The sequence below is a fragment of the Leucopleurus acutus genome (genome assembly GCF_964270905.1).
Source record: "Leucopleurus acutus genome assembly, chromosome: 8".
In the NCBI taxonomy this organism is placed as follows: Eukaryota; Metazoa; Chordata; class Mammalia; order Artiodactyla; family Delphinidae; genus Leucopleurus; species Leucopleurus acutus.
In genome coordinates this window covers 12,746,777-12,772,821 of record NC_139151.1, presented here as the reverse complement: position 1 = coordinate 12,772,821, position 26,045 = coordinate 12,746,777, and the positions used below count along the sequence as shown (strand labels likewise).

At 50.5% G+C, this 26,045-nt stretch overlaps 1 protein-coding gene across 1 annotated transcript in view; it reads left to right on the top strand.

Annotated features, from left to right (window-relative positions):
* The window catches only part of GRIK4 (glutamate ionotropic receptor kainate type subunit 4), a gene marked incomplete at both ends in the record, with an annotated part of 308,409 nt that overhangs the window by 270,992 nt on the left and 11,372 nt on the right, over positions 1 to 26,045 (top strand). Inside the window, 5 exons of the mRNA XM_082845308.1 lie at positions 6,856 to 6,965; positions 10,488 to 10,661; positions 14,293 to 14,458; positions 15,820 to 16,045; positions 20,001 to 20,129. Of these exons, the coding sequence (XP_082701434.1) occupies positions 6,856 to 6,965; positions 10,488 to 10,661; positions 14,293 to 14,458; positions 15,820 to 16,045; positions 20,001 to 20,129 (805 nt within the window). The remainder of the gene's footprint in view (positions 1 to 6,855; positions 6,966 to 10,487; positions 10,662 to 14,292; positions 14,459 to 15,819; positions 16,046 to 20,000; positions 20,130 to 26,045) is intronic.

Sequence of the window (26,045 nt, the reverse complement as noted above, 5' to 3'; positions counted from 1 at the left end):
GATTCTGCAGGCAGTGACCACCACTTCCCTTAGTGGCTCACGGTCGAGCAGCACTGACCCCCAGGAGCCTGGCTTCTGCCAGGAGGCCCAGTATTCCAGGCAGTAGGATGAGTGACCCAAATAGATTTCTTTTTACTTTCTGGCCTTTACCCTATTGGCCTTGAGAACAAAAAGTGAGGGGAGGCAGATGTTGGGGCAGCTCAGACCCATCCTGTGCTCAGGCCTGGTCGTGGCGGCCACCTGAACCCATTGCTCCCTCCCCCCCGATGCCTCCACATACCACAGACAGCATAGCACCGACCTGAGAAGGCATGGGAACCCCCGGCTGGGGCCAGATGAGCTTCCAGGCCATACATGGAGGATTCAGCCTTTAGAATCTGGGGTGTCCCCTGGTACTGCAAAGATAGGAGTCAAACGACTGGACATCGGAAGTTCAAGACTCTCTTGATTTCCTTGGCATATTAGCTCACTTCTTATTGAGAAGTTCAGTATTTAGCACAGCAGTGTAACCCCAAGGGCATTTTGCAGTTCAGGGTTTTATCAAATTGATGCATTTTGCAGTCCAGAGTTCTATAAAATTGAGGCATACTGTAAGCTCCCCAATATCTGTGAATGGAAGAGGAAAGATCATAGAAAAACAAAACCATTCACATTTGATGTTAGAGTGTATCATGTAGTTTTCTCTCTGTCTTTTTTTCTGCAGCAGCAATTTCCCTAATGATGTTTTGCTCAGATTAATATTAAAGTAAGTTTGTATGCCTCAAGCACACACTGACTGCTGAAGCGAAGCCTCATCAGAGCGTGCCAGAAACCAACCTGGGATTTGACATCAGCACATATAGCCCCCAAATGGATAATCAAGTTTAAACAATTCAGTGTCAGTATATTCAAGGAGGTTGGGTGTATGTCCACTATATTTGTATGTTGACTAACACCTCTTTATCCATGAAGCACTTTCACATACAGTCTCTGGTTTAGTATAGCCATCCCCCGAGGCAGGCAGTAGGATTCCCATTTTGCACAGAAGGATTCTGAGGCCAGTCGTGGCTAGTGGTGCAGTGGAAAGAGGAAAGAGAGTGCAATGGTGGGGTGGCATGGAACCCAGGTTTTCGATCTCCAAGTCCATACATTTCCAATTATCTATCTTTATGGTACAGTAGGTATATTTCTCTATGTCAAGGTCGTGTGTTAGGTGATCGTTCAAGATCCCTTCTAATCGGAGGATACTATCTATGATCCCATATAGTGTCCTAAGCCAGCCAGAACATCTAAGGCTCCCTTGAAAATGTGAGTTTACTATTTTCCCCTCCAACGTCCTGCTCCACCTTTGAATAGCAAATGTGAAAGTTTCACACTCTGTTCTTTTTCTCTTCTTAACTCTTGGCTAGAGTCTTATCTCTAAACAAAAGCAAAAAAAAAAAAAAAAAAAAAAAAAAAAAGAAAAAAAAACGGAAAGAAAAGAAAAAAACAAAGCAGACAGTGATTACAAAGTGAGCAAGAAATAAATGTCAACATTAAATGAATGTCTGGCGTTTCTGATGGATGTATCAGTTGTTTTTCAAGAAGGTCTGTTTCATCTCAGAAAGACTGTCTAGGAAAATGGAGAACAAAGCTGAGTAAACCAGTGAATCGTTTCTAATACTGCTTAATACTCTGTTATAAGAAAACAGAAAATGAATAAAGTTCTGTTCCTTAACGCCAAGTAACATGATAGCCCATATAATGGAAATATGGTTCCCTGAATGTATAGTCATGTTAATATTGGTTATTTATTGAGTTCTCCTCTCTCAAGAAGTTCAAGGATTTTATCAACATTACTTTAGTAGTTCTCACATCGCCCTCTTCACGTTGATTGTGGTGTCCCACTTTCTGGAAGAAGAAAACAGCACCAGAGAAGCTGAGTGGCTCACCTAGGATCACTCAGCAAGGCAAGGTCAGGGCCAGGTTTAGAACTTAGGTCTTCTCCTGCCAGATTTCCAAGAAGCAAAGTGAAAATAGATATGCCAGCATCTGGGTTATATAGGCAACAAACCCATCTGGGTGTTTTAAGTGAAGAGGAATTAATTGCTTACTTCTTTTTTACTCTTGGAGTCGGATGTGAGAGGTGTGCGCTAAACCAAAGTATCATCAAGACAGTCCACTGCAGACACACTGAGGGAGGTTATCCATGGGCTCCTGGCGCTTCCTTTAGCCCTAAAGAGTATTTTATTGGCCATTGATGACAAGTAGGAGTGGAAAGAAACCTCTCTATGAATGGCCATTTAGTTCTAAAGCCTGGCAAAACTACATGGGGGACAGGATGCGCCTTTGTCATTGGCTGTGCTGGAGAAGGAGCGGATTCAGGGAAGGAAGAGAGTTGCTGCTATCACTGGTTTCTGTGTAGGAAATGGGGATGAGGGTACACAGCCTTTACATAGACACAGGAGAACCTGCTGCACATCTGAGCCACTCTGTCTTGACTTTTGGGGGAAGGCTGAGGTGGAACTGAGTTCCAAAGATTGCAATCACCAGCTTCTAAGGGCGAGCCTTCCAGAAGAGAGCCTGGTATAACCCTAATCGCTTCCCTGAAGAGCCCTGGGGGAACCCTCATGATTTATGTATTGTTACCCATGGAAACTCTAGGAGCTATGGAAAGCGACTGTGGCCAGATGGCATTCTCCCTCCAAGCATCTTTAGCACGTGCTCCTATAGGACAGAAAATAGTATTTCTTGTCCACTGAGGGAGAATCAATATAAAAGGAAGTTCCCTCTTTTGTCATATACCAACTCCCTGCACCCCCTTCACTCGTGGCTACCATTAGACAGAGGGGGAGCAAACACTTCTACAGCACTTACGGTGTGTTAAAACAACCCATGAGGTAGGTTTTATTACTACCCCCATGTTACAAAAGAGGAAATGGAGACCCAGAGAGGTGAAGTAACTTGCACAGGGACACATAATGGTACGTGGCACAGCCAGGATTCAATCCTGGACAGGCTGACTCCAGAGTCTGTGTTTTAATTCACTACCTGCCCTGCATTACCTGGCTCCGGTGTCCTTATGCATTTGGCTCCAGACTCTGGGAAAGCAATTACTTCCTTACTATAATGTCATTTCTTCTAGTACATAGAGAAGGAAGTCTCAGTGAGTTCACAGATTTTCTTTATGGATAAGAGGAATTTTCACCAGGCAAGGGGAGATTAGTACCACTTCATAGCTCCATGGACAGCTCCACTGCTAACATTCAAAGGGCCTCACCATGCAGGGGTTGTGATCATTGGGTGACCAGCCCAGTCTCTTTCACCATCAGATGGCATCAGTGATGCTGGCTCTGATGTGGTCAGTCTGAAGCATCATTGTCTCTGACGTGGACAGTACAAAAGTCAAGGAACCAGTTTTCATTTTGGTGCCGTCTAATTTTCCACCCCATCTGCAGGACTTGATCTGTCATAGACATTTGGGGCATAGACTATATATAACCAGTTATCTACCTTCAAAGTGGTTGTATTCGCCAGAAGGAACCAGCCCAACCTGTAGTCAACAGAGACATGTATAAATCAATACAAATGCCTATAAATGCAACAGAGTCATCATAAATGATGATGGGTATAAATAAATGATGTTTAGAGTACTTTAAGGGGGTGAGATTGAGTAGGTTGGGATTCTGTTGGTATTGGGAAGAAGGCATGGGATTAATGAAGGAGTTTATTGGAGCAAATTGCAAAGATAAAAAGGAGAGGGAGACGTGGTACAACTGCCATTTGAAAGAAGGAGAGCATGGCATCCCTATGGCACAGTTGGCGAATGAGCACCAGAGAAATTGAAGCCATCACCAGTGATTTGAGCAAGGCGCTTAATCTCCGTGGGTCGCAGTTCTTCCATCTGTCAATATGGAGAACTGGGTACTGAAATCAAGAGAACATAGTGAAGCATTTTGAGTTCTTCAGAAGAAGAGCATCACCGTCATATATCCTTTGGGTTAAGGAAAATCTATTACTAGGAAGAAATGCCTGTGGCATGTGACACCTGATTTGCCCCAAGCACCAGTACTCAGATGTCTTTGGGGAAGGAAGCAATCAAAAGCATCTGCATAGAAAAAAAAAAAAAGGTAGGCGGTCAGAGCCTTACAAGTAACATACTTCTCTTTGGCATCAGAAAAACAGCTTGGGCTCAGCCCAAGCCTAGGCTGTGCGAGCTCAGACCCAAATCTCAAATGACTGCCCATTCCTTGCTCTTCTGGTTGGCGTCAGTCAATCACAAGTGGAATCAGATGTTGCCTTGCCAACGTGACTGATATGTTTCCAATGGAGCTCTGTTTATGTCTTGATCCTTGTTTGTGTGATGTTCTATGTTTTATAACTTGAGTCTCCAGGAATTTTTCCCATGGCTGTGCATCATTTCTTATCACCCATAACCAAATATGGCAGCTTTAAATAGTGCTGTCATTTTCCTCAATTTCACTTGTTGTGATATAATCAGGTATAGATTTCTGACATTGAGCATCTAATGGGGTTTCAGATTCAGAAAGCTACAATGAAAGATTTTTTTCTCTTGGATATCTCTCAACTGGGAGACACAGAGTGAAATAGTCATGAGCGACAGGCGTAGAATTCATGTCCGTTTGCCCAGAGAAGCTCTGGGGGATAGAAGGACCCCCAGGAGTGGCCCATGCTAGTGATTTCTGCTGCAGAAGGTGTATATGCATCATGAGGGCCTTCTTCCCCCTTCTGGACTCACTCTGTGTCTTCCTTTGTCTGCCACTGGCTCTTAGGATGAAGACAAAGACATGGTTAGCCCGTGAATGACTAACTCGGGACTCTCATTCTGCTGCTCTTGAGTCCTTCTTCCTGTTAGAGAATTTACATAGTGATAGGACCAGACATACTTAAAGGGCCCATTCCCCATTTCTCTCCTGTTCCCTTGCTCACTGGGCTTTGTCCCTCAAGTTATTTTATCTTCCCAGTCAATCACCTGAGTGTTCTGTGCAGCTCAAGCATGAATGCACATGAGGCAGAGTACTTGCAATTGGTATCAAAGGGCAGTTCCCTGGTCTCAGCCTTATTGGGAGAGAAAACCAGTTTCAGACAGACCACCCAAGGGGTCACTGTCACACTGATGAAGGGCCCAAGAACAGGTGCCCCACTGGCAGAGGATAAGCTTTGACTTCTTCACTCTGTACCCTCCGGACTGTGTCCCCAAATGGGAGTGTAAAAACTGTACTCCCAAGTGCTTTGGGAATTTGCCTACTGGCTTTCTGGGAAGGGATGGAAAGCCCACCAGAAGAGAAGTCGAAAATCACCCACGACTGGAGCTGTTCGAATACAAGGGGACCATGCAGCGTTGTCTCCCCCGCTCCTTAGATGCTGCACTGGGAGAGCTATTGTTACCTAGAGTTTCTCAGCATGGGCTCCATGGTCTGGCTGTCCTTGGATAACGAAAGCCCAGAAAGCTGGTTGAGATCAGTACTGGCATAGGCAGCTGCCCTTTGTGTTTCTGGGGACCCCAGTGTAAAAGTGACATATACCTTGTTAGTGACAGTAGGCTGTGCCGTGACTCATATATATTGAGCTCGAAAGTTTACATGTTTGTAGAACCCCTGAGCTTAATACTGATTTTCTGCCCTATCCATGGACTTCCTAGATTCCTGGAATCATAAAATCGTATCATTTTCAATTTAGAATGGTCTTTAGGGAGCATCTAGTCCAGCGGTTTCATAGTAAATGGAAGAAGTAAGCCTGATGCAAGACCAAGGCAGCTGTGGGGAGCTGCAGAGAGGGGCCCTGTCTTGACTGGGCAGCCGCCACTCAGCTCCAGCTGGTTGAGAATTAGGCCCAGTGTTGCCAGATCGCCCATTTTTTTAAGCCAGAAATCTGGATTTTTATGTGAAATCTCCCAATCATTTAATGTTGGCAATTAATCAAAATGGGTAAGCACTGCAGGTAAACAAACACGTTGTCTGTGGGCTGCAGGTCACCAGGGTGTCACCTTTGATCTAGTCCAGCTCCAACGGAGGCTGAAGGGGGGTGTGCACTTGCCGGAGACCACACAGCTGAAGACTGGGACCAGGTTCTGGAACTCCTTCTCATTCTACCTCACTTTCCTACAGAAAATGCCCTGGAGCTTGGTCCTCAGCTCTCTGTGTCTGACTCCATCCTTTGGCTCCCATGACTCTAGTCAAGCATGTCCCTGTGCTGGGGACAGACATTTTCCCCACAGCATCATGGTACAAGCCCTGGGCTTTGTGTCAGGAAGCGTGCATTTGAGTCCCAGCTCTTCCACTGATTAGCCCTATAACCTTGGACACATCTCTCGAGTGCCCTGGGCTTTGATTTCTCCCCTAATACAATGAAAATAAGAATCTGGGCCTCACAGCACCGGTTTGAGAAGGTCTCACTGTGCGTGAGATCACACAGCAAACAAATAAACCAAGGATGCCTGTCCTATTAGCATCCTCACGAGAAAGAGGTGAGCGTCTGAGTGGGGGGCTAGCGTTCCATCCACCACCGCAGACATCAACAGTTCAAAAGTGCTTCAGAGCCCAAACACACTGCCCCTGGAGGATGTGGGGGCAGCACATAAGGGGCACTGAGGGCTGTTCTGCTTGCCCAGCACACAGCCTCCTTCATCCTAGGAAGTAACGAGGGCCCCCGGCTGTTCTTTTGTTTCATCTTCTGAGATCAGGGCTGGGTAAGTGTTTCAGAGCAGCCCCCTCTACACCTTCAGCCCTGTGTCATTGAAACCAATCCCCCATAACCCAAGGCAATGCGATCTGGGGCCAGACCCAGGTCACCATCCCCTCTGCCCTGCCCTGCCCTTCCCAAGGGTCATGCTGACTGAATGTAGACGGTGAATCTTGTTTTTATTTCCATTTCCAGGGCCGCAGACCCGGCTATTTCTCCTTCCTGGACCCTTTTTCTCCTGGCGTCTGGCTCTTCATGCTTCTAGCCTATCTGGCCGTCAGCTGTGTCCTCTTCCTAGTGGCTCGGTACTCTCCTCTCCCCTTCCCTGTCCTCACACCGCCACCTCGTGTCCACCTCTGGGAACTGCATGGGAGGGGGTGGGGAGCCGCAGAACGGTGGGTTGAGAAGCCCTTGGTGCCAAACCAGAGGGACGGGAGAGGGACTCAGGACCTGAACCACTCTGCCCAGCTGTGGACCTGGCACTGCCCATCCATCCGTCTTTGCCCACGTCCCCTACTATGCGCAGAGAAGACAGGCGAGCTTGTCCGCATTTGCTTCTGCGCCCCTGCCTCTTGCCCCTCTCGTTCCCCAGTCTCCAGCCCGCCTGCTTGTGTAGGAGCTTTGGGAGAGAGAGGAGGGGAGGAAGGTGGCAGGAAGATCACTCCGATTAAGTTCCGAGCCTTTGGCAGCCCTGGCATCCGTCCTTGCCAGGATCTGCTACAAAGTGCTGAATGACAAGAAGCAGAGCCTGCAAATCTGGAGTGGGGGACTGGAGGCCTCCTCTGCAGAGGGCCTGGCCCTTCCCCAGCCCGAGTCTGTCTGTGAAAGCACAGCTGCCTTGTTGAATGGGGACTGTGGAGGGCAGCTGGCAGCGGCGGGGCAAGACAGAGAGAAGCATTGGCAAGCAGTGCTGAGTTGAGACACGTGGTCCAGATCAGGGGTTGGGGAGAGAACCAGCGCCCCCGCCCCCGCCCCCGGAAACCAGAGACTGTCCCTGGGCCTACGGAAGAAGCCGAGGAGCATCCCAGCAAGAGGCACAGAGAGGGTTGTTTCTCTCTGAGGCTCGGTTGGGCCAGCCTGGGCTTCGGGAGAGCCAGCTGACCCTCCAGAAGCAGAACAAGCTCCTGTGGCTCCGGGTCATTCCCTCAGATCCCCGATTCCCACCCAGTGCTCAGCTCACCGCCCTGGAGGAGCTTCTCAAGGGCTGACAGTGGCTCTGGTCCAGCGGTCTCCTTTGCCTCGGGGCCACAGAAGCAGGGCCCGATGATTCTGTAGCGAACATTCCACCTCTGTGGGGTGGGGTCTTCCCCAAGAGCATGTCTATTCAGTGCTTGAGGGGAGACTGTGCTCCCTCCGGTTAGAAGATGGAGCCCCAAGGAACTGCGGGGTTCCAAACCCCGGGGCAGTTCCCAGCCTGCCCGAGAGGCATTGAATCACTCAGTCTGAGCCTCTTCCAGTGGAGATCAAAGCCAAGTTCAGGAAGTCCTCCCTGGCCCATGAGATCCAACCAAACAGGGAAAGGCCTTGCTTACAACCTGGTCGTCTTCAAAGGCTGCTGATGCTTTGGCACTCGGGCGCCACCGCCCCCCACCCCGGGCCTGTAGGCATTGCCACTGTCAAGTATCTGTCGTCCGTGTCGACTGGCGAGGCTTCCCCTCCGCACTTGGCCGCACTGCCTCCGGCTGCTCAAACGAAACTGTCTGCCTGAGTCCTGTCTCCGCTGCCCTGCAGTTCGCTCTTGCTTCCTTTGATTGAGCCCCTGTGTGGAGTAAGCCATGGCTCTCAGGTGACCTCGGAGGCCTGCAAATGGTCTTAGGGCTTGGTTACCAGGCACACACACACACACACACACGGCTGCTTCACCACGCCTGCCACAGTCTGAAGCTTTTCAATCAGCCCTGGGGGCTTAAACAGCCCCTCTTCCCTGCCCTACACATACACACACACACACACACACACACAAACACACACACACACACATGCACACACTGCCCCCTAGGATCCAGAATTAACAAAAAGATTAACCAAGAAGAAACTGTGCAAAAGGTCTGATCATACATCCTATGTATACACATATCTATAATATCCTATATACGTAATATCTGAGCGTAGGGTAATCTGGCCCAAGGTAGTGGCTTTCAGCCAGGGTTCCCCGAGCGTGGAGGCTCCTGGAAGTTTACAGAGACGTGGAGGGGCGGTGTGAAGAGGCTGGACAGCCAGAGCTCTGGGACCTCAGCCCGTCTTCATTCAGACCAGCTCCACTTTTCTCTTATATATTGTACTTCCGGGTAAGATTTTAGAGGTGAAATGATATTTGAAAACCACTGCTCTAAGGCAGCCGTTCCCAAGCCAGCTGATACCACAGTCACACAGGGAGCTTTAAAAAACTTGAATTTCTATGTCTGATCGTCTCCAAATCTCTAGGGATGAGGCCTGGAAATCTGTATTTTAGAAGCTCACTTCCAATGGCCCGTAGGCTTGGGAACCACCGAGGTGAGGCACCACGGGCACAAGCCAGCCCCGCAGGCCACGAAGAGAAGGGGCACATCTTGGGGCAGGGGCCAGCAATGGCACATTGGCCTTGTATTCGGGAACAGGCGGCAGCGATGGGAATGTGGGCCAGCCCTGCAGCACGGCACGTGCGCACTAGGCTGAAGGGAAGGCCGGGGATGATGGTAACACCCTGTGAAGAGGCAGACCTGCCCTGCTCTGCTCAGCACACGCCCAGACGCGTCTCTCACATCAGAGCTGGAAGGCTTTGTGTGGGAGACAGGCTGGGGCGGAAGAGGGAGAGCATGTGTCTGGTGGGCAGGAAGAAAGGGCATTAGAGGTACCGCTGGGAGAGAGAGGCCAGCGTGAGGCTGCGAGCGACAGCGGGAGGGAGCGCCACCCTTCTCAACCCCGTGTGCCCATCATGCTCAGCTGGGGAGCCCTAAAAATGCTGATATCCAGGCCTTACCTGGACAAATTAAATCAGAACCTCTGGGTGTGGAATCCAGGTATTGGCATTATTTCAGAAGTTCCCAGAGCTTCCCTGGTGGCGCAGTGGTTGAGTCCGCCTGCCGATGCAGGGGACACGGGTTCGTGCCCCGGTCCGGGAAGACCCCACATGCCGCGGAGCGGCTGGGCCCGTGAGCCATGGCCTCTGAGCCTGCGCGTCCGGAGCCTGTGCTCCGCAACGGGAGAGGCCACAACAGTGAGAGGCCCGCGTACCGCAAAAAAAAAAAAAAAGCTCCCAGGTGAGTCTGAAACACAGACAGGGTTGAGAACCAGGGCCTGAGCCTGAGGGACCATCTGGGCCAGTGGTTCACAAAGTGTGGTCCCTGGAACAGTGGCATCCACATCAGCTAGGCACTTGCAGTTTCTAGGCCTCAACCATCAGACGCTTTGGCCGCGATCTGTGCTCTCCCAAGCCCTCCTGGTGATTCTGATGTCAGTTAAAGTTTGAGAATTACTACTCTAGGCCGACGGCTTTCAAGCCATGGCTCCGTGGGGCTGTAGGGTCTCTCTGTGGTCACTTTGGGGAACTGAAGGAGGCAGAACAAGCAATTCCCAGCCGTCTATTCTGTGACTTGATTTATTTTGAAAAAACTAAAATGTTTCTTTGATTAAAGAAAAACAGTTCCAAAACTGCCAACAGAGTCCAACTTTCTCATTTTTCAGGGGGAACACCCAAGTCCCTTAGAGGGGAGGGGCTTAGCCAAGGCCACAGGCCAGCTACCAAGGTCTCGGGGCGAGGCCAGGCAGGGGAGCGCCCTCACACCCTCAGCACCCCTTCCTTCACGCCCACCCTCCGCAGCACTGGTATGTGTCCCTTTCTTTCACAGGTTGACGCCCTACGAGTGGTACACACCCCACCCGTGTGCCCAGGGCCGGTGCAACCTCCTGGTGAATCAGTACTCCCTCGGCAACAGCCTCTGGTTCCCGGTCGGGGGCTTCATGCAGCAGGGCTCCACCATCGCGCCTCGCGCCTTGTCCACCCGCTGCGTCAGTGGCGTCTGGTAAGATCCTGGGTCCTCCGATGAGCCCTGATCCAGCTTCCGGAGGGCAGGAACCTCAGCTCTGCCCTAGGACAGCCTCTGCCAGCACAGAGGGTTTGGGGGCAGTGGCTGGGTGCGCTTTGTGCCATCTTTTCTCCTTCTCTGTTCTCTGCCTTGGAGGTCTAGATGCAGAGGGGAGCCAAGGCAGGAAAGGAGACCGAGTGAGAAAATGCCTTGACGGCCCACAGCAAAGCAGTTATAACTTCCTGACCTGAAAACGACCAGAGGTTGAGAGGCAGGGCCTGTGAACACATATGCAGATTTATGCAAATGTAAGCATGTAGCAGGACGTCCGTGCAGGAGAAATCCAAGCCCACGCCCCCTCCAGCAGCTTTCTGGAGCTTTGCCCCTCTGCACCTGGCTCTGGGGGCCCGCCAGACCCATCCACCTTAGCAGGTGTGGAAAACGCAAGCTGTTAGTAGCTCGGAGTTGGACAGGACCTCAGGGAGCAAGTTGCCATCATGGTCTACACGGACAGTCAGCCAGCCTCTTCCTGGAGCTCCCTTCTCCTCTTGGCAGGGCAAAAGGAACATGGTGGAATGATTTGATGTGTGGGAAAGTTCTCTGAAAATTTGGAAGTGCTACATAAATGTTTGGACTAATCATTGCTATTAGGCCATTATGGGGGGAAATGAAACACTACTACCGATGTAGTGTTGAAAGGCAAGTTTCCCATCCTCACTTAAAAACCCACTGTCAGGTTTGGTGTCACAGCTTATAGGACTTACAACCTTCATTCGCTCCTCTCCTTCTCAGCCCGTGTAAGCCAGAGGAAAAGGAAAGGGACATGGGTGCTGGGGACAGTGCGGGATCTGGACAGTTACCTAGGAGCCGCTGGACTGGGGCTGATGGGCAGGTGGAAGCACAGCTGGGACTGATACAGTAGGATTTAAACCCTTGGGGCAAGGTGCTCACCCATTATCAGGTTGTGCCCAGGAGTCACTGAGCGGATCACTGTGGAGAGCTGGGTCTCACGTTCCCTGGCAGAAAGGATGGTCTTGTCAGGCACAGCCACAGAGCTCCCTCAAAATCCAGGAAATCTGGGCAGAAACCCATAGATGAGAGGTCAGCGGCAGATTCTGATCCCTTTCTGCTTGGGCTTTCCCTTCCAGAGGTGCTTGTCCCCATGTGCTGCACGTAGGGCTCCATTGCCTGCTGCCTTCACCTGTCAGCTCCCACCCCGAGGAATTCCCTCCTCCAGCGAAAGTCTGCCCGGGTGCTGAGGGGAACCACCTGTCCTGCAGGCTGTCGGCTCAGCCCACTGGCTCAGCAGTGCTTTAAAGAGCTGGCCCCAGGTGGCTCGGTTACGCTGCTCCAGAGCGTCTGTGGAAGGGAGGCTCCGCCCTTCCCAGCCCGACCCAGGGGTGTTGGTGCGCCCCTCTGCCTCTTGGAATTCTTGGTTATAAAATGAGGGCCTCAGTTAGGCTGGCTCCCTGGGGAGTGGGAAGTCAGAAAACAGGGCCATCGTGGCCTACCTTGGCACCCTCACCCAGAGCAAGCAACGGAAAATGCCCCGTTGCCGAGAATGCCAGCTTCACAATGATAATGCCCCTTTCACCCAGGAGCAGGTCTCCACCGGCCCCTCTGGAGGGACAGCGGGCATGATTTGCTTTGTCAGCAAAGGTGACGGGCTTGCAATGAGCTACTTACTCTCTCTGACCCGTCCTTTGTGACCAGTGGCAAAAGCAGCCACATGGCTGCCCAGGGCGGAACGGATGCCAGAGTGTAGCCATGGGGCTGGGGGAAGCTCCCCAGCCAGCTCTGAGGTCATGTCCACACCCAGGGCTCATTAACCCACGACAGTGTGGCAGAGCAGCTTCCGAATGCACGCCTCCACCTGGGGACCACTCACCACCACCACCCCAGCCTCCTCTGGGGGAAGCTCATGAGAAACAACTTCCAAGAGACTGTAAGAGCCCAGGCAGGAGCAAGGAGAACAGGTTTTGCAGATGGAGGGACTCCTGGCCCTTACAGGTCACAAGTAGGAAAGGTGGACAAATGATTTTCATTGCATCTCTACATGTCTCTGTATCTCACACTCATCTCATCCTTTACAGATTATTAGTCACTAATGACATATTATCTCACCTGATCTCACAACACTCCAAAGACAGGTGGACCAGACATTATTATCCCCTATTTATTAGACAAGCAAGCGAGCTCAGAGGAAGTGTGTGGCTTTTCCCCAAGGTCTCACAGGTGGAACTGGACAAAGCCAGAACTAAAACCAGATCCCTTACTGGTGATCTGGCGCGTGTGGACGCGCCCATCAAGTTGAGGGATGCCCCTGTTCCTTCACTCCTGGGAGGCAGCCTGAAGGAATTCTTGGACACGTGGCAAAGGGGACAATGGGACTTCCTGCTCTTGGAAATCCACCTGGAAGCTGCCGGCTGCTGCAGCCCCTGGCAAACACTGTGCCTTGGTTGGCAATGTCTTCATACTGAGTGAAGCCTCATTAATTCAAACTCCACTGGTTCAGAATTTGGCGATTATCCAGCCTCAGTTGTGCTTACATATATCTTTGAACCCCTATAAACAAATGGATTAGGAAGCAGATCCACACTGCTGACCAGATGGTAGAAGTCTTGTTTAACCTACTTAGTGAGCAAACTGGTTTTAATGACTTTAGCATGTATGCTGCCTGAGTTGCAAAACTATTCTAATTTTAAATAAGTCCGATCTGCCCAATAAAACAACCTTCCATTCTGAAATAGCATGACCATTGTAAAAGCATTTTTTTTTCCGGTACGTGGGCCTCTCACTGTTGTGGCCCCTCCCGCCGCGGAGCACAGGCTCCGGACGCGCAGGCCCAGTGGCCATGGCTCACGGGCCCAGCCGCTCCGCGGCATGTGGGATCCTCCCGGAGCGGGGCACGAACCCGTGTCCCCCGCATCGGCAGGCGGACTCCCAACCACTGCACCACCAGGGAAGCCCTAAAAGCATTTTCTAATTCCAACTTCTCAGCAGTCCGAAGGTGCTTTTCACCAGTTCATCTTGAAGAGTTTCTGCTGTTACAATTTGTAGAACTGGTTCTAGAATACAAATTTCTCAGGCACTTGCCACGTGACTTTGCTTCTCTGAGCCTCGTTTTTCTTTTCTGTAAAATCAGGATAAGATTTTCACCTCCCTGAGTTGTAGGGAGTACAGGAGACAGTGGGTGTGGCTCACAGTAGGCGCTCAGGACATGGCGATGCTGCTCTGAATGTCGGCTGCATCATGACGGGGCTGCGGGAGGCGTCCCAGGTCTAGCTCTGAACAGAGCCTCCAGGGCTGGCACCCTTAGCTCATTCACTAGCTCATTACTCACCATCTCTCAAGCTGTCTCATGTTCATGGACACACTTCTTTGGAGTAGAAACCCAGTAATCACCTCCTTTAGGAAATAAGAGAAAGAAAACCACTGTCTTCTAGGCCACCCTCCCAAGCCGTTCGTTTCTGTTGACATCAAATGCCCTGCCTCCTCTCTCTTCCCCCACTAGGCCCCTCAGAAGAGGGCCACCTGGTCTCTCCCGTGTCGCAGCAGGACTGGGGATGGGGTTTAAAACTCCTGGGCTGCCCCGGCAATGATGACGTCTTGGTCTTTTCCTACCTAGGTGGGCATTCACGCTGATCATCATCTCATCCTACACGGCCAACCTGGCAGCCTTCCTGACCGTGCAGCGCATGGATGTGCCCATCGAGTCGGTGGACGACCTGGCGGACCAGACCGCCATCGAGTATGGCACGATTCACGGAGGCTCCAGCATGACCTTCTTCCAAGTAAACCCACATGGTTGCTCACCAGCATCAGGAATCGGGCAGGATAAAGTGGAGATGTCTGTCCACTGGAGATAAAAACATCTTGCCTCACCCCATCATCCCTTTTGAACACCTCGTTTGGAGGTTCTCATGGGGCTCATTTTTCCCCTGCTCCCCCAAATACCCATGGAACCAGGTCCCCAAAGCACTTGGGTTAATATCAGCCTTGTCCCAAAGTGTTATACATGAACGGTTAGTGCTTCTTGAGACGATTTTAGTGGGAGAACTACTTTTTAATTGCAGTGGTTTCATATTTATTGTAATGAGTATTAGAAAAAAATATGCAGTGACTCTAACCTGTACTTTTATTTCTATTTCTGCACAAGATGAGGCTCACGTAGGCATTTAAATTTTTTAAGTAGGCTACATTTTATAAGTAGTGCTTAGACAAAGCAAGATTGGAGTAATACACAAATGACTAACATGTAAGGAAATTTAGATTAAGCCCAGCTGGTTCCATTGATCCCAGACTAGATAGATCTCAGATCAGGACCCTTTTGGCTTCTCCGAGGTTCCCTTGCAAGGCTCAGGAGCCGGCCCTGCCACCATGGTGTGTCAGCTGGCAGGCTACCAAGGCAGGCAGAGCCGGGCCAGACCTAGGAGTAGTTTGCATTCGCTTCAGGCTCTCTAGGGAAGCAGATTCCCCTCGAGTCAGTGAGTGTCTATCCAACCTGTGACCCAAGAAGTTCATTATCACACTAAACAAGTCCAAGGCCTTCAGTTTTCTGTTTCCCATACAAGTCTCCGGGGTACTGGCACAGGGACCAGTGAAGACATCATGCAGACACAGGGTTTGGCTAGACCCCCAGAATTCTCTCAGTCTTGTTATTATTTGTAAACTAGAAGCCAACATTGGATATGTGATTGACGGATTAGTTTAGGGTTGATAGAGAAGAGCCGGCAGTGCTCCTTCAGATGACGCCTCTTAAAAGTCCAGAATGAACCTGAGTTTGCTGCCTCTGCGCTGAAGGACAGTAGAGGACGCAGCCAGAATTTCCATTCTCACTTTGGTCAGAACACGGAGGTTGGCAATGGAAGATGGGTGGATGAAGCAGAACCAATGATCGAAGCAGTAGGCAGAGTTTACACACCTTCAGACCCTGTTCCTTCTTTGTCTTTGTAAAAGGTATCAAAGGCACGACCCTCTCCTCCTGCCATTCAGCAGTGATGTTGTGAGATGAAAGGGAACAGGTTCTTGAGTATAAGGAGGGGACTGGGGAGCAGAAGGGCCAGAATTTTAGGGGCCACTTGGATGCCCTCCCTTTCCAGGCCACCATCTCCTTTCTCTTTCCTCAAACTGCTTCCTTGCGTTCTTTTCCCAGAATTCCCGCTATCAGACCTACCAGCGCATGTGGAATTACATGTACTCCAAGCAGCCGAGTGTGTTCGTGAAGAGCACGGAGGAGGGGATCGCCAGGGTGTTGAATTCCAACTACGCCTTCCTTCTGGAATCCACCATGAATGAGTACTATCGGCAGCGCAACTGCAACCTCACTCAGATTGGGGGCCTGCTGGACACCAAGGGCTATGGGATTGGCATGCCAGTCGGTATGCAGGAGAGGAACAGCCTCTTCGGGTAGCTCCACCCAGGGAGGCTCAGGGTAGCTCAAACCGTCGAATGCAGCCTTGAAGTCAACAGCCCCTGTTTCTAGAACCAGGTTCACAGTGACTTGAGATGGGCATTCTTAAGGTTTTTAAAAAAAGCCAATCCACGTCCTTCCAAGTCATCAGGGATTAGTGCCCAGTCCTTAATTATGGAAGGGCTAATTGATTAGTTATTAATAGATTAATTATTAAAGGGCACATGGATGCCCTTGGTGTATTCCACACCACACAAGCTAGCTTGTGAGATCTGAGTTCCCCAACCAGGGATTGAACCCAGGCCCTGGGCAGTGAAAGCATCGAGTCCTGCCCTTTGGCCATTTCTCTGATGTCCGACATCTCTACTAGCAGTGGAAAGGAGATGGAAGAGATGGTAGGACTCAAGTGAATTAATTTTGCTATTAGTGTCCCCGGTGACAGGTTTACTGTGAAAGGGGACTGATGTGATCAGAGGAGATGGCTTTCACATCATCTGTGGATCTCACTGGTCCGTCTGCTCTGGGTCAGAGCAGGTAGCTGAGAGTGGGCAGGAAAGCTCTGGCATTCCCCTTGCTGACCGCGCCGTCGGTTTGTTATAGGAAGGTAGAGATGCTTGGCTTCCAGAAAGGTATCCCAGCTGTGCCTTGTAATGAATATCTCTGCTTTAGGCCTTCCCCTGCTGCTGGTTCCTCCATCGGAAGGTGAGGGGCAGCACGTGTGTGACTCTGTGACTGTGGAGGAGGTCTGGAAATGTCCCCCAGTGTTTCAGACATGTACCCTTCCCACACACACCATGGAGAGCCACATTGTATAGGGCTGTCCTTTTCCAAGTCTGTCCTCATGCAAGGTTGTCCTGCAACCAAGCAGCCGGGGAAGAAGCAGGAATGGAGGAAATCATCTCATGTGGGGAAGTTGGTACACAGGATGTGCATCTTTGTCGGTATGTTACGCACCACTTCTCCCCCTTTTGATTTTTCCAAGTGTAGTTGATTTACAAAGTTGTGTTAGTTTCAGGTGTAAGTTAGTTTCAGGAAAGTGTTTCAGGTATATATCTATTCTTTTTCAGATTCTTTTCCCTTACAGGTTATTGCAAAATATTGAGTATAGTCCCCTGTGCTATACAGCAGGTCCCTGTTGGTTGTCTATTGTATATATAGTAGTGTCACACCCCTTCTCTTGATCGGTACCTAACTCAGAGCTCTATAAATTATAGGCCTCCCTTGTACCTGTGTCGTGTGAAGGGCATGGGATGGAGTCAGGCAGATCTGGGAATGCACCCTGCTTCCTGGCTGTGGGGCCTCAGAGTCTCAATGATCGCATTTTTAAATTCAGGTTTCTAATATGTACCTCAGAGGGTTGTTACAAAGGTTAAACTGAATAATCTGGCCTTACCACAGTGTTTCATCACACTTAGCCTGTTAGGGGGAACATTAGTGCCCTCCCCACATTTTCCAATGTTCCCTCTGTTATTTGATAAAAGCAGATGACTTCTTCAAGACTGATCAGAAACCAAGCCCATGAATATAGGCAATAATATGGTTCACGCTTGAACTCTGTCATTTCTGACCCTAGTAGTTCTGTAAACCGGAAGCCTCACTCAGGGCACCTGCATACCCTCCACTTAGCATCATATTTCATTGATTTCATTAATAATACAGATTATGGGCCCCTTTGAGACATTTACTGGTTGATGTTGTGTTTCAAGATGGTGGAGGGAAGCACAAAATGAACCTAAGGTGCACCTGGAAGTACGCTAGCAATTTAATCAATTAATACTCTAGCAATTTAATCAATTTAACTGAACTGTCAAGTGCTTCAAAAGTTTTCATGGCACAAACCTGTAGAGTTGGCATAAAGCAGACTGACTCTAGAAATTCTCCTCAGTAACCAAGGAAAAGGGGAGGCAAATGCATTGGTTCTGTGTCTGAGGTGATGCTGTTTCCATATGTGTTATCTTAGTCTTATCCCACATGCAGGGGAGATGTGGTTCTTCCCATTCTAGAGGAGAGAACTGAGATTCAGAGCTGATAAGTTACTTGTCCAAGGTCACAGAATAAGTGGAGAGAAAAGCTGTGCTTGAGCCTAGGGGGCCTATCTCCAAATCCAGCATTTCACCTCTCAGACCGTGTTGCCAAACGGGTCCACCAGCTCGACAGGACAGGATAGATGGGGAAGGTGAGCTATGGGTTAGCCCAGGTTCTTAGATCAGGCTGGGGAGAGCGTTGCATAGTCGATTGATGGGACAGAATTTAGGTCCAGGAAAGATGAGCATGTGTGTCCTTCTCAAGTGGAAAGTAAGGGTGTAACTATGGAATAAGCAGTGTGGTTAGACCCAGGAAGATGACGAGAAACAGAACAAGGAATGAGATGGAAAATTAGTCGGCTAGTTTAGGAGCTAAGTGGGCAAACATGGAGTAAGCAGAATAATCCTTTCATGTGCCCTTGGTGTGCTATTGAGATTGGGTTGAAGATGCCTCGAAAACTGCTTGAAATGCCTTGTTGGCTGGATACTTGTCTCTAAACCTGGAATAGTCATTAGTCTCACCACCTAACACCATCTGTTAGGTCCAGTAGCCATTCACTTCAAATGTGTGTTAAGCACCTGCTATATAATATATGAGGTGCTGTTGGCATTCACCCAGATCACATTCAGTGCTGCAGGCCTGGGGTTTGAATGCCCAAGGGTAGTTGCATCTGTAGCAGGGAAGGTTCTATCTATGGAGTCATGGGCTGTTAGAGTGCTAAGAGATCTGGGAGCTGATCTAGTTCCTTACCTGTCAAAGTGCAGCCCATGGCCCAGCGGCAGGGCACCATGCAAAATCTCAGCCCCCACCCCCAGACCCACTGAATTAGAGTCTGCAGGTCGACAAGGTCCCCGGGGGATTCCTGTGTGCGTGAAAGTTTGAGAGCAGGAATCTATTTGTTCCAGCTTTTGCCTGTATCCTGCAACAAAGCCCTTTTCCCTGGGGCGTCTGTCCACATCAGGCCTTTACAGAGCTTGGACAAGAAAACTGAGCAGCTTAGTTCATTTCCAGCCTCCTGGCAGCTTTTTCTTAAGGATTTTTCTTAATAATTTCAGGCCTTAGCCTGTGCTGGGGCATCGAGCTTTCCACGATTTCACTTAAGCCTGTTTTTGTGATTAAACCTACATTCCAGAACCAAAGCTCCTTGACCATACCCCATACGAAAAATTTAAAAAGAATTGCACTCAACAGAGCCTTCTGTCTGAGGAGGGAGAGAGGAGCGATGTAAACGGAGTAGTGGACGGGGCCAGGGGTTCTGGGGCACCCAGCAGGCAGCTGTGCGGGAAAGGGGGTGCCCCAGACCGATTCTCCACACAGACGGAAGAGAGGAAACTTCCACCTCGCTCTGGGTGGCCCTTTTCTCATTGGTGGCCGCTCCGGGTAAACAGTTCTCGGATGTAATGTAGTGAGAGTTACAAATGGCAGAGAAACTAATTTCAATAAAGTAGAAAATAGGCAACTGATTGCGAGGTTTGTGTCACAGAAGATTTCCCTCCTCGGCCTCCCAGGGGCAGGCGGACCGGGAGCTTTGCAACCAGCTTCCCGCGTGCTGGTGGGGAGGTGGGTTCACCCAGGTAGAAAGTGTTGGCGCCTGGGTGGGGAGGTGGGCGGCACAGCTGCCCGGAAGGCTGTCACTTGACCCATGCTGGGGTCTTGGCCGTGGGCTGGGCGTGCCAGTCAGCGTGGAGAGAAGGAAAGTAGAAACGCCTGGTGCCCTGCATGGCGCAGAGAGTCCTCAGTCTGAGCCGGTAGAGAGCCGTGCTCCTGCGGGGGGACCCCTGTCCCTCCCCTCCTATGTTACGTGGGCAGGGTGGCAGGGAGGTTTGCCGGGGAGGGAGCAAAGAGATGCAGACGGGGGCGCTCACGTCCTGTGTTCCGGGCTCTCCTGTGACCCACAGGCTCCGTCTTCCGGGATGAGTTTGATCTGGCCATTCTCCAGTTGCAGGAGAACAACCGTCTGGAAATTCTGAAGCGCAAGTGGTGGGAAGGGGGCAAGTGCCCCAAGGAGGAAGACCACAGAGCCAAAGGTAAGGGTGGCCAGGGCCTCCCCTCCTGCCTGGAGAGCCAGAGCTGCTCGTGTGGCGTCCAAATTCCAAGTAACGCCAGGTTGAGAACTAGCCTCGGAAGGAGCTGAAGGCCGGGCTGGGACTGGCTGGGCTCATCCCTGTCCCAGCGTCTTGGGCTTACTGTGCGGCATCCGCTCCCGCCCGCTCCCGAGTCCTAGAGATGCCACCCCTGCCACGCTTCCCGAGTCCAGCCACTTCTGCGCCAGCACCACCTCTTCCCATGGCCCAGGCCACCAGCACCCCACAGTCATACGATTACAACAGCCTGGGCTCCTTTTCCCATGCTGGCGCCTCTGCACTGTTCTCTCCACCAGAAGCCAGGGTGATTCTTTGTAAGACGCACGTAAGGTCGCAGCCTTGGCCTGTGCAAACCTTCCAATGGCTTCCCGTCTCACTCAGAATCAAATCCGAGCTTTCTATGGCCTCCCGACCCTTCCTGATCTGTTTCCCCCTTTTCTTCCTGTTCCCCAAGCCTCCCAGCCCCCTCCCACCTCGGGGTCTGCACACTGTTCCCTCAGAAGGTCCCTCAGAGAGGCCTTCCCTCCCCACGCCACACATCTCTCCCCTTCCCTTGGGCTCTGCTTTTCAGAGCTTATCACTACCTGATAGTATAGTTTCTATTCATTTGTTTACTTTCTGCCTTTTCGACTAGAATGTAAGTTCCATGAGGGCAGGGTTTGTCTTCCTTACAGGGCCATCCACAGGGCCTGGCACATGGATATTTTATTGAATGAATGATAAATACGGCTGGATAGAAAGCAGTCCCTGACTGACGTGTAGTTGAAGAGTGTCGAGGGTCCCTGAACACCCAGCATTTTCTATAGGGGGAACATATCCAGGATAGTCTCGGGGTACATCTGTTGTAGATCTGTGAATGCCTGTTAGTTATTTTTAGAATGCCCTTTCATTTTCAAAGTGTCCTGGCTTGGGCAATAAATCATATGGTCACCCCAGTAATCTACTGCAGCCTTGCTAAAATATGCAGCAAATTAACCTATGCACACTCGCCCCTGGGGAGGCAGCTGGGGAGTAAAATGAACGATGCTACGTGCTTCCCTCTCTGCTCAGCGTGAGCGATTATCCGGGAGGAGACAGTAAGGGAATGACTTTGTGTTTCTAAGGGTCTCCCTGTGCCTCTTGATCCTTTGAGGAGAGGGCTCGGGAATGTGGACCTACAGGGACAAGCCCTTTGTCGTTGGGAGGAAATGCTGCCCCTTCCTTTGCAGGAACGGTGGGAGGCCACACCATTCTTGGCTCTCCACTCCCCAAAGGTCAAAGGTGGAGGAGACTGACTCTGTTTGTTCAGAGAAAAAAAGAAATGGGGGAGGTACAGAGAAAAGTATCAGAAAACTTTCGTGGATTTGAAAGAATGCACTAGATGTTGAAGATGCCCAGGACCAGTATAGGAAAGGAAACGGGGAGCGGGACATTGCAGGCAAGAGGGAGGATGCAGAGGCAGAAATCGGTGCAGCGGGCGGGGCTGCGAGTGGGGACCGCAGGTGGTGTGGGTGTGAGAAGAAAGATTCCCGTGGGGAGATCTGGGCTGCCTAGACAGTTCGAACCCGGGAAGGTGTGGATGGCAGGATGTGCCTCCACTTCCCCCTCCCCAGAAAAAGACTCATGGATTGAAAGCAGTCTGAATCTGACTGGGCCCGAAAAGTCAAAGTAAAGCGAGATTGTTGGTAAGATAATATATGTCCGTGTTTTTCTGTGGGAACAATGAACTTCAGAGTGGCGGGAAGGAGCGCCATCTTACCAAGGAGATGGAGGGAAACAGTAGTGGCTTTTGATCTGGAGTAATTTAAAATTTAGGGTTGGCCGAAAAGTTCGTTTGGGTTGTTCCATAACATCTTACGGAAAAACCTGAACGAACCCAATAGAAACAGAGAGGTGGACCTGGGACCCAGAGTGAAACAGGAGAAATGTCCAGGTTTCTGTTGCCCTAGAAGCCCCTGGTCGCCCTCCAGCTGCCCCTCCCCACAGTGGGTCGGGTGCCTTCCGTGATTTTGGACGGAGCCCTCAACACACTACGTTACAACACTTGGTTTCCTCTGTTCGGGTGATGGCACCTTAGATGTGGACCCGTCTCACCCGGTTCTGTGTCCCTGGCCTCCCTACAGAGCCTGGCACGTAGTAGGGGCTCTGTGGGATGTGTGATTAAAGCCACTGACCGGTAGCTGTCAAAAGCCACCAATTACTGTCCTCCTGGGCCACGCTAAGGTGGCAAATGAAACTGTGCTATGATGCTTTCGCGAGTAACCTTCACGCTCACAGCTCTCTACTCCTTTGAGTTGTTCCTGCCTCTGAACAGCTGACTGAACATATGCGGGGATGCAGGGATGCTGGAGATGCGGGAGGCCGGCGCGAAACAGGGGGTGGGCAAGAGCAAGGGCTCAGAGGGGTGCAGGGAACCCACCGGCCCCCCACCGGCCCCCCGCTGCCAGCTCTGTCTGCTCCGGGCCTCCCGCCTCTTTTCCTTACCACTAGTTGTGGATCTCCTGGCTTTCCTTTCTTTTATAAACCTGACCCTATTTGATCTCTTTGAGCCTGTTTCCCCTCGAGACTCACTACTGAGTTGATCCCAACTGTCCAGTTTCCCCTTTCATCCTTGACTCCTAAGCCCAGCCACAGGCCCTTCCCCTTTGTGCCCTTATTTCTTTGTGTTTATTTTCACTGCTAATCTATAGAGAAACAGTTGGAGGGCAGCAGATTGACAAGGATGGGGATGACGACACAGGAGCTGGGACCTTACAGTTTTCACTCAGGGACCTCAATTTAGATTGTCTCTCTCTCCCATTAGAGATTTCACCCAAAGTCCAATGGGCTCCCCCGCGCCCCACTCTAAGAATGGGCCTCACATATTTCCCTCCTGCCCACCTATTTGTTCTGCTGACAGCCGCTAGGTTGGTTCTCTCCCCTGAGGCAGTGTAGACAGGGTTCCAGGTCACAGGCACTGGGTCAAATGGACTCCACTCCATAAATGGCCTTGTTAGATACACTGAAGCATCTTTAAGCCTCCGTTTCCTCCTCTGGAGAATAGAACTAGAAATAATCATGCCACCTCCCCGGGCTATTGTGAAGACTGAACTAGATAAACCATGTTAAACGCTCAGCAAAGCGCTGGCGCAAAGGAAATGAGAACCGATTTTATTCTAAAATCTAGGCCTAAAGAAGAAATTGAGGTCTGAACAGTACCCACAGCCACGAGTGTGCCCGTCCACTCCATGTTCCTCAAGGCTACACAGCTTTTCTAAGATGAACACTCAGGGCATTGGTTTGTCCGTTGATAGTTGTCCCCCATGGACTATGAAAATCTCAAGTGCAGGGTCTGTGTCTTATTTATTTTTCTATCCCAGTGACCAGCATATCATCTGACATTTCATCCGTATTTGATGAAAGGATGAACGAGTAACGAATGAATGGGCAATCATCTCAAGAACGTCCAGACTGGTCCTACTTTTTAAGTCTTCTTTCCCCCAAACAGGAGCCCTGACACCCCATGTAGACCACTGTGTATCAGGCACTGTGCTGGGCTCTGAGAGTATGAAAAACAATGAGACGTGGCCCTGCCCTCAAGAGGTTTAAAGAGAGGCACAGATTATCACTATAATGGTTGCACTGTAGGAATGCTTTCATAGAGCTGGACAGAAAGTGTTATGAAGCCCAGAGAACAAAGTGATTAATTCTGCACAATAGTCGGGGAAGGTTTACAGAGACATTGGGTCATGATGCATTCATTAGGAGTCACAGCTTTAGGAAGGTTGTGGAACAGAGTTGTCACACTCAGAAACTGGTTTGGATAAGTAGGATGAGGTTGGAGTTAAGAGGGCATTGAAAACAAGGTCAAGGCATGTGGACAGCAAACCAGTATGTCCCAAACTTTCCCAGGGAAAGAATTAATAGCAGAGGACCCTGAGTATGCATGTTTGGGGATCTGGGAACAGAGTCTAAAGCAGCCCAGCATGTTTGGAATTTCCTCTTCTGTTTTGTCCTAAAAACACATGTGAATTTTGCATCTGACAGTGTAATAGGGGCATGTTTATGTAATAGAAAAATGCTTTTCACTCCTAGACTCTAAGTAAAATCAGTGTCCCAGGAAGATGCCCTGTACACACCCCAGAGCTTTGCATATGCCTTGGCACACTAACAGCACAGTGGACCGAGTTGGAGACATTGGTGGAAGACCTCAAAGGTTCTGGAGTGAGATGTGGCCTCAGGAAAGCAGGTGCTGTGGATGGAATTCTGAGCTGTCGGTGGCATTCATGGTCCCAGGGCACAGTCATTGCCTCGGGAAGAACGGAGTCCAGTTATTGGCTTTAAGTTCCAAAAGAAGTTGTTCCAACTCAGCAGAGACAATGTTCTTAGAAGTCACGGTTTTTGATTTGCTAAAAAAGTATCACTATTTCGGAATACAGAAGGCCAGTACCTGAAGGAAGCTTTGCATAAAGCTAACACTAGAAGTTCAAAGAGCCAGGCCACCCAGTCTGCGAACCAGATAAAAAGATGCAGACCAGGAAAGGATATGTTAGAATGTGGCAGGTCCCTGAGAAGGAGCCTTGTGCCCTGCTGGGAGGGGGAGAGTGCCAGAGAGAACTCCTAGATTCGTTGGGGATACCAAGAGGTGAAGAGATTTTTGCTTACTTCTGGAGTTTGGCATGCCCATAAATACGTGTCACGCCACGGTGGAGTGGGTGCGTGAGAGATGGCACATGGGGACCCCGGGCAGAGAGGTCCCAGGGACAGATCTGCATTTTCTGGGGCCCCAGACAAGGATATTGGAATTCTAAGAGGAATCTGACATTAGGATGGGACATCTAACCCCACCCCCATGACACATAATCTCCTTCCCAGCCCCAGACCTGAAATACGTCCAGGAGTGAAGGGGGAACAGAGAAAACACCGTATTTAACTGAATGTAAATCTGAAATTTAAAGTTTTTTTTTTTTTTTTTTGCGGTACGCGGGCCTCTCACTGTTGTGGCCTCTCCCGTTGCGGAGCACAGGCTCCGGATGCGCAGGCTCAGCGGCCATGGCTCACGGGCCCAGCCGCTCCGCGGCACGTGGGATCTTCCCAGACCGGGTCACGAACCCACGTCCCCTGCATCGGCAGGCGGACTCTCAACCACTGCGCCACCAGGGAAGCCCCTGAAATTTAAACATAAAGAAATCGCTACGTTTTTGGCAATCAGGTGGAAACGGGAGTTTGAGGTAGATGTTAGGTACCTTTATAGGAAAATTAAGCTGTTGTTTTTGCAGAGTGGTCGGCTTGGGATATTCTTCCCCATTCTACAGAATTTTAGGAAGACTGGTCTGACAGCAGAGCTCAGGATGGATGGAGAGGAGACACAGGGAAAGCAGGCTCCCAGCGAAGATGGAAAGGACTGATCAGGAGGCTTCGTTCCACTTTGCACTGGGGGACCGAATGTTCCCTGGCACGGAGAAGGGAACTGAGCAGATGAAGAGGGAAGATAAACAGTGGAAGACATCCTGCCCAGGTCCCACGTGCTTCGGAAAATGCTAAGGTTCTACCAACCAGCCGATGTTAACTTGCCTTCATGCGGTCGTCCTTGGGAACGAGAGGGGGAGCTGTATTAATAAGTGGTGATGTCCAAGAGGGGTCTGTCTGGGAGATACTGTGCAAATCACAGTAAGAACCAGGGCTTCGGCTCCCAGCCCAGCCGCAGCAGCTAGTGCCAGTTTAATGCAATGGCCCCATTTCTGCCATGGCTGAGACCCAAACAGACATTACTCAGAGAGACTAAAAGGCTTCCTGGCTGAATGAAAGTCCACGTGACCTCCCCCAAGCCAGGCCAGAAGCACTAGCCTGGAAGGAACAGAGCCACTGCTTGGTCTCCCTGTGACAAATTAGCCATCGAAC